Genomic DNA, 8,901 nt, shown 5'->3' on the forward strand with positions numbered 1-8,901 from the left:
GTGAAGATGTTTATTTTTAACAATACGGGGAACTGTTACCATACTTGCATTTTTTGTGCAATTTTTTTCTCACTTGATTTAATCATGAAGATAAATATTAGTGTTCCAGTATACATTCAGTCAGCATGAATTGACATCACAATTTATAGCAACTCTCTTCTTTAAAAATTTCTCGCTGACATTTAAACATGAATGTGTCTGTGACAAATCAGTAAGCAAGCGATTATAGAATTTAGTGGGCTTTATTAACATTGAGGGGACAGTAACCAAAGGATGATACTAAAATAGGGGGAATTGTGGATGATGAAGAGGGTTTTCAAAGATTGCAGAGGGATTTAAACTGCTGAGAGGAGTGGGCAGAAAGAGGGCAGATGGAGTTTAATGCTGATCAGTGTGAGGTGCTTCATTTTGGAAAGAATAATCAAAGCAAGGCATATGTGATAAATGGGAGGGCATTGAAGAATGTGGTGGAGCAGAAAGATCTAGGAATAATGGTGCATTGTTCCCTGAAGGTAGGAGTGCATGTGGATAGGGTGGTGAAGAAGGCCTTCAGTATGCTTGCCTATATAAATCAGTGCATAGAATATAGGAGTTGGGAAGTAATGATGGAACTGTACAAGGCATGGGTGAGGCCAAATTTGGAGCACCGTGTGCAGTTCTGGTCACCGATTTATAGGAAGGATATTAACAAGATAGAGAGAGTGCAGAGAAGATTTACAAAAATGTTGCCTGGGTTTCAGCATCTGGAATACAAGGAAAGATTGAGCAAATTAGGTCTCTTTTCCTTGGAATGTAGAAGGCTGAGAGAGGTGTTTAAGATAATGAGAGGGATAGATAGAGTTGATGTGGAAAGGCTTTTCCCATTGAGAGGAGGAGAGATGGATACAAGAGGTCATGGTTTGAGAGTTGACGGGCAAACTTTAGGAGTAACATGAGGGGGAACTTCTTTACTCAGAGAGTGGTTACTGTGTGGAATGGGCTTCCGGGAAAGGTGGTGGAGGCAGGGTCAATTTTGTCATTTAAGAAAGAGTTGGATAAGTATATGGATGGGAGGGGGATGGAGGGATATGGGCAGAGTGCTGATAAGTGGGATTAGAGGAGGGTACTTGGATCAGTGCAAATTAGAAGGGCCAAATTGGTCTGCTTCCATGCTGTAATTATTATATGGTTATATGTTATATTAAAACTTTGATTATACAGAATGCAGCCTTGGACTGGTACTAAATTATTATGTTAGATGGTAACAGGACTTTATTCCCTGGAGCAAAGAAGAATGAGGGGAGATTTGATAGAAGTATTTAAAATTAGGAGGGGGATAGATAGAGTAAATGTAGATAGGCATTTTCCACTGAGGGGAGGCAAGAAACAAACCAGAGGACATATGTTAAGGGTGAAAGGGGAAATGTTTAGGGGGAACTTCTTCACACAGAGAGTGATGGGAGTGTGGAACGTGTTTCCAGCTGAAGTGGTGAATGCGGGCTCAATTTTAACATTTAAGAAGCATTTGGGCAGGTACGTGGATGGGAGAGGTGTGGAGGGCTATGGACTGGGGGCATGTTAGTGGGACTAGGCAATAAAATGGTTTGGCACAGAATAGAGGGACCCAGTTCTGTGATGTAATGTTCTATAGTGTACTTTTTTAAAAGAGGTTGCTTACTGTAATTAATGAATAGATATTTTAAATATATGGGATCAGCAGAATCACTGAGATTCAGCAGTTTAAGGAATAGTGCCCTCACAGATGTTACAGGAAAGGGCCAATTTGCTGCTTTAGTTATCACTGAAATAAATACAGCAACTATTAAGTATTCAACTTAATTCTAGAAATAGTAAATGGCTTGCAACAATAAGGTATCATTCACTCTGCCTATATTTAGTAACACATGAATCAGCGAACGATGTCTTCAAAGTCTTGAGTTCAGATCCATTCTTGAGTGCATCCAGTTCCTTGATACATCCCACAGCTAATTGAATTGGGAAGCAATTGGCCACTATGTCATCTTTAATGTGTAGGTCCATTTATACAATCCTGCAAATACAGGTTGATGGGAACACATAGATTTTCCCCACGTTCCCATCAATTTTCCCCAAAAGTCTGGGGTTGATAAGAATGTGGGGGAAATTAACTATAAATTGTTCATTGATGTTGGGCTGCTTTGATAAAAATGTCAACACCATTGCTTTTGGCCTGATGAATAAAGTATTTAAAAGTGGATGTAAGAGCAGAGGGATCTAAGATTGCTTCTGGAACCCTTGAAGATAGCTGGGAAAACAGCTGAGGCAGTTATAAGAGCATGTGTTACACTTGGTTTTGTAAATAAGCCACAGCACACTTGAAAGTTGACTCATTTATTCCTCAAATTTCTTTTCCAGAAACTGGAGGACATAGGATTAAGGACCCAGAAGGATCAGAGATGGAGATTCCCATCTCTTCCCCCAAATAAGCTCTTAAGCTAGCTGAAATGGCAGTACTGCTAGAGCTGGTGTAAAGGGAGCATTGCCCAGACCCACAGAAAGCCCCCCTGCAGGGTCTAAATGTCCACTCCAACTGCTGTCAGCTTTGAATGGCCTATTAAAGAAGCCAATGGTTGTTTACTTTAAAATGAGGTGGCAAAGTCTGGGCCCAAGATGGCAGTGGTCACAAGGGATTCCAGATTTCCAGGAAGCGGAGAACAGGGAGACTACCCAAACACCACCCCCAACAGTAGTGAGCACAGCAGCAGACCAGTGAGGGGCTGAGCCTTTAGAACACACAGGTGGCAGGGTGTTGTTGACGTGAGGGAAGGAAGCCTCAAATGTTGAGGGTAAGGGACTGGCACCAGGTTGCAGACAGCCTGAAGGGGTACCAAGAGGGCTTCCTGATAGCATCAAAGATTTGGATCCAGAGCTTAGGTTGCCAATGGTTTAAACTAAAGGCTATGTGGCTGAAAAGCACTAGGTGCAAATTCATGGGCACAGGGATGCGTGGGGGGGGGGGGGGGGCTCTCTTTCTCTGGCTGTAAGGGACACCAGGCAATTTCTGCTGATGAAGAATCTTTGTCTGCCTTGCAATATTCTAAAAGAAATTTCATGTAACATTACATTTATTGTATAACAAAAGAATCTGGAATACCTCAGGAGCCAAATCCTGAAAGATTTGGGAACATTAATTTAGTAGACTTTGGACAAACAGCTTTTCAATGTGAAACGTCTACGATTTATGGATTGGATTACCAAATTGTAGTTTGGGCCTCATTCATTAAAGAGTATGTTGACAGTGCTACATACTTTGGTTTGTCTTCTTTCTTATCTGTTCCACTAAATTTTCAATACTTTAAAGCAGTGAGGTTTTCATTTTTTTTTAAACTTTTCCACTCATACACTACCTAAATAATAAGAGCACCTATGGCATTGGGAATACTTAAGGTAGTTTGTCCTTCAAAACACAACACCTCAGTTGTTCATGTTAGTTTGTCCTTCAAAATGCAACACCTCACAGTTGTTCATGTTAAATTCCATCAGCTGTTTATTCCTCTACAAGCTTTGAAAACCTTCCTTGCTGTCCACAACCCTTCTGATCTGAGTATTGTCCGGAAAATGGAAGTATTTAAAGTAGATAATTTAATATTTTTCTATAATGTTTTTGTCCATTTACTGGGCTTCTCTCCACATCCCTCTGAGTCTTCTGCATCCTCACACCAGTTACTCCCAAAACAGATTGGCCCTGGATTGAATGTGCCCGGAAGCATTGAACTGCATGTTTCACAAACATTTCTATGACTGACTCCACCTGCATTGAATTCACCCATTGTTACTGAATGAAGATCTACCAGGACCAATGCCTGAAGAGGGCATACAAAATCAGTGAACCGGTGCAGACTCAAAAGGCCAACATGGCCTGTTTCTGCTCTGTAAATGGTTAACCACTGCTCTAGACCCAATTGTTACTGAAATATTTTGCTTGAGAAAAATGGTCACATGGCCATCTCCTTTGGAGTTCTGAAACTGCACATCAGTAAATTAGGTACAACAAAACAGTGGTTCTCCACCCCCCCCCCTCCCCCTCCAACATGTAATTAACAATCCCTAACTAATCACAGAGCACCTATGGCATAGGGATCACAGTAGTTTGAGAGTGGAAAGTTTGAAAACCACCAATTTAAAGCAATAGCAATGCCAATTCAACGAGCCAACTGCTGAGTTCCTCCAGAATTTATGCTTTTACTACAATCAGTGCTTGCAGACTTTAGTGTTTCAAGCCATTGGAGGTACAGGGAATGAAGCTCTCTATGTTCTTCAGCCCCTCAACAAAAACTGTTAGACATTTGGTTTTGAAGGGCAAGGCCACCAACTCTTTCCTGACAGGAAAGAACTCATTCGAATTTACTCCATTCTCAAGCCATTTCTTAAATTTTATTTGAAAATACACTGGAAGAAGCAAACAATACTCAGCAAGGAATTGGAATCAGCTTAGATTTGAAATTGCTGCTGTATTTACAGATAGCACACCAGTAAATGAGTACAATTTCAGAATACAAATAAATGTAAAATGCACACTAGAACCATTGGGGCTGCACAGCTGCCCTGACAGCAATCGACTCTCCAACGCGATACATTTCCTTAGTCCTCAATTCGCGTTTTGTGGAGGCGTACATGCTGAAGACGGTCATAGTTCAAGATCAAACAGAATTGCTCCTGCATATATTACAATCAAGGTTGTATGTTTTATAAATCTTAATGTCAGATAATAAAGTACAAAAATATCAAATTGCACCAATTTTATTGAAGCATGCCCCATTTGTCATTCACTTCTTGCAGTCATGAGGACTAAAGTTTTACACAGGACTCAAAACTGCTTGCCTGACGCCTCCAGACTCAGTGGGTAGGTTACGGCGAGTGACCATTGAAGCAGCACATCACCAGGAAAGGAAAACAAGATTTCATTGCAGTGGAAACGAAAATCATTCATCCGACTTTTGTTGATCATAGTCACATACTTGGGGATTTCTACTCTTCATAAGTCCTATGGAAAATGATAAAGTTGAATCAAGTTTAAATCTTGTCTTTTATTAAATATACTGTAACACAAGGATCAGAAACTGGAAACCAGGAGTAAAAATGTTAGGAGTCAATGGCTCAGACTGTGTGTTGAGAAAAATCAAGGACCACCCCCCCACCACATTTCATTGGTTCTCTTTCTTTCCACTCACACCATCAGTACTTCATTAGTAAGGGATTGCTGAAGGTGGTGAGTGGGAAGGTTGAGAACCACTACTCTAAACCCAATTGTTACTGAAATATTTTGCTTGAGAAAAATTGTCACTGGCCCATTTCCTTTGGCGTTCGGAAGCAGTGCACATAGAGTCAATTAGGTATGATGAAAGTGGTTTTCAAAACTTTCTACCCACCTACCACCTGAAGCAATCCCTTAGTAATGACAGAGCACCTATGGCATAGGGAATACTGAAACTGGTATGCAAGTGAAAAGATAAAGGGCAAGTAACAGTGTTAAATCTTCTTGGCAATGGGTCTGACCCCTCTCCCACACATTTGATCATGAATTCATAAGCCAAAGATGCCTACCCAATTGCTGTGCATCATTCAGACAGAAGTGCAAGAGGGAAAAAAAATTCTTGTACATCTTAGCAAACTCAACTCGGAGGCAAAAAGGACAAATGTTGGAGGGACTCAGCAAGTCGCAGCGTCCAAAGGAGGTACAATGAAGATACTGCCGACGTTTCAGGCCTGAGCCCTTCAAGGATTATGGAAGAGCAGGGTCACTGAAGCTCAATAATAGGCACACGACTTGAACTATACAACATATTTAAAGGACGACTTGTTGAAAGTTTTGATCCAGTTTAACACCTGGTGCCTATTGGAGCAACCTCTCACTCCAGTAATAACGATTCGTAGTAGTGTCCAAGCACAGGTATTGGTGGATTTGCGCCTCTTTCCCGCCACTTGTCAGAGATCTGTGACTGGGACCAGAACACCATTAAAACCAATCTACAATTTCACTACAGTAGCGCCTACCGGATAATCTGTTACTGACTGCAGAGTACGCTCGTCGGACAGCCTCCAGCGAGGTGACAATATAGCAAAGCGCATCCAGCTCTGTGGACAATTTGGCTTCGACCAAAGCCACTATTTTGAATTTTAAAAGTGCACGGACTAAAGCAAACGGTGAAAAAAGTTAAATTCCCAATTTAATTTCTCCACTTAGCATGTGGATTAAAAGTTAATTTGGAGAAATCCCGCGTGTAGAAAGCGAATCAACTTTTCTGCAAGGTGTCTCTGGAGTTTAATGAATTCGATCCCAATTTTATCAGTTTGAACTGGTCTCCTCCTGCCGAGTCCACGTCTAATATAACGGAAGGATTTACCTTTGATGAATCTAATAGCCTCTGGGAAACATTGACGAGTGGAAGCGTTTCATTTGTTCGGGATATACACTTATTGCACAGGAACTGACGGCCCATTTTAGGAAACCCGATCCACTTCGGTGTTTGAGCCACCCAAGTGTCAAATACCTCGCTTTTGTACATCAATGAACCATTTATGGTTAATTTCCCCCATATTCTTATAAAAACTCAAACATCTTTCGCTAGTTGTATTCTGGCGTCTCCCACAAACACGCCCCAAAAAGTAATACGAGCACTTCACATCAATGTATAGCCAGATTATGATTTGGAACAGGAGGAGAGACATAATTTAGCCAAGATCTGAACAAATCCGGAGCTTTTCACCTTTGCAGGAACGATTTCAGGCAATAAACTTACAAGAATTCTAACATCGGCCCGTCTCTAGAACAAAGCAACTCACTTCCATTTGCTGTATTGCTTCAGTAGTATCTTGGTACTGTGCCGCTTGGGATGCAGACAGTATTGCTGCCCTCCGAAACGAGTCGTGGTAATACTGTGAAGGAAAGTGCACAAGAGTTTAAGTTTAAGAAAATAAAGCAACTTGCTTTGGTGAGGGAGGTGTTCAAATACTCACAAGAAAGAAAGCTTCGGTGAAGGAAGTGTTCAAATACTCACAAGATCATTTTTTCTTTACAGAAAGGGTACCGCACTTTGGCTTCCACCTTCTGGACTTCCTTGTAGCTGATCTTTGGTCTCTTTCGAATACACTTACATTTATAAGCTGCGTTTTAAAGAGAAAGGCAGTGTTCGCTTAACACTCCCCCCACAAAAGACAGCGAATTTCCCACGGTTTCGCGATGTAACAATAAATCAATCAAGAACTTGATACATGACATCTAGAAGAGGGCGACACCCGAACTTAAAGCAATTTTCCTTAAGTTTTTTTTAAACCCAGGAGAACATATAAAGGTTAACCCCATAACCTTCTTAAGGGAGAAATTCTTTCTAACCAGGGGGATGCGGCAGCGCTCGGGAAAGTAGAGGAAACGATGGCGGACCAACTTACCCTCCACGTCGAGGGTGCAAGCAATGAGAAGCAGAAGGAGCAGGGCGGCGTTCACCAAACCCCTCATGGTCGTGCTGGAGGTGATCCGGCCGTGCAGCGTCCCGGGAGCAGTGGCCCACAGAACGACACTCGACGACTCCGAAATCACTGCCGCCGGCCCCTCTCATTTATAAGGAAGCCTCATTAATATGCATAACCATCTGACGAATCAGAGTTGCTCCCTCAGGAACAGGAGCAGGCGCGCGCGCGCGGGGAGGAGGAGCCGCCGGCGCCGGGGCAGCGATCAGGTGCAGGAACAATGATCAGCTCCTCCGACCTTCTGATGTTTGGGCATTGCTTTAGAACTTGGACATTGCAACACACTGCCCTTAAAGGGCGTGGGAGCAGTGGCGGCGAAGGCGAATTGGATTTCACTCCACCCCTGTTCCAAGAGCCGGCGGTGGAACGATGGGAAGAGGATTCTCCTGTGTTGTAACACTCTATAAATAGCGAATAACATAAAAGATATGGTTATGTAATAAGAAAGGACAAGATTACACAACTATGGAGGAAGAGAGTAAGTTTCAATGGATTGCTTTCCTTTACAAAATGATTAGTATTTTGTTTTATAAAATATAGAGAACCTTCCCCCCCCCCCCCCCCCCCTTACTATGAGGATGCTCCAGGTAAGCGAATTCCAAACCAATGTTACTAATCAGACACAGTACAACCTTGTTTTAATAACAAAAAAGTAATTCTCCAACACATCCTTCACAAAAGTTTGGGGATGAATGTATTTGCTGAGGAACAGAGAGAGCATAGACTTTACATAGTAGTCTACCTTATAATTTCTGGCATGGACCACTCCTTGCATGAATGCATCACTCAGCTTGTCCTCTTGAATTCGGAGTATGAAAAATAGGCAACATTCATTCTTGAACTGTTTTGAGTGGATATCTTCCACTGAGTTGATGGTCTTACTGCTCAATTCTGGTGGGTTCCAGGGTATAGTCCATTGGGCAAAAAGTTCTATATTATTTGGTGGAGGAATTCCATTAGGAAGCAGTTAGTCTTCACAATGTCTAGGCTATTGCTTGGTGACAATAAGTCTTTGAGTTATTGAGTTAAGCAGCAAAAAACAGGCTCTTCAGCCCACTGTCTACATTTACTCTTTTGCACTCATTGTACGTTAATTCCATTTTCATTCTGCTCATGTTCTTATCAGTTCCCCAGGTCTACAATGAGGTAATTTTACAGTGGCTAATTACATGTTGGGAGAATTCAGAGCAGATGGAGGAAACTTGTACAGGCACAGGATAACATGTAAATTCTGTACAGTCAGCACGTGAGGTTAGGATTGAAGCCAGGTCTGCAGAATTGTTAGCTAGTGGCTTAATTAGCTGCACTGAAACAGTATTTGTATATATTTACTGCAGAATTTAAATATTCTTGACATGGAAGAGGATGACAGATAACTGCATAAATTGAATGTAGAGGTTGCAGTCATGGCTCTAT

At 41.9% G+C, this 8,901-nt stretch overlaps 1 protein-coding gene across 1 annotated transcript; it reads right to left on the reverse strand.

Annotated features, from left to right (window-relative positions):
- Positions 1–4,370: 4,370 nt before the first annotated feature.
- Positions 4,371–7,556, reverse strand: cxcl14 (chemokine (C-X-C motif) ligand 14). The gene is made up of 4 exons (XM_069898440.1): positions 7,408–7,556; positions 7,017–7,122; positions 6,802–6,894; positions 4,371–5,002 (listed from the first exon to the last, which is right to left on the reverse strand). The coding sequence occupies exons 1-4, from the start codon at positions 7,472–7,474 to the stop codon at positions 4,987–4,989; spliced, it is 282 nt and encodes a 93-aa protein (XP_069754541.1). The 5' UTR covers positions 7,475–7,556; the 3' UTR covers positions 4,371–4,986.
- Between the last annotated feature and the right edge of the window lie 1,345 nt (positions 7,557–8,901).

This window comes from Narcine bancroftii, chromosome 9, assembly GCF_036971445.1.
Source record: "Narcine bancroftii isolate sNarBan1 chromosome 9, sNarBan1.hap1, whole genome shotgun sequence".
NCBI lineage: Eukaryota > Metazoa > Chordata > Chondrichthyes > Torpediniformes > Narcinidae > Narcine > Narcine bancroftii.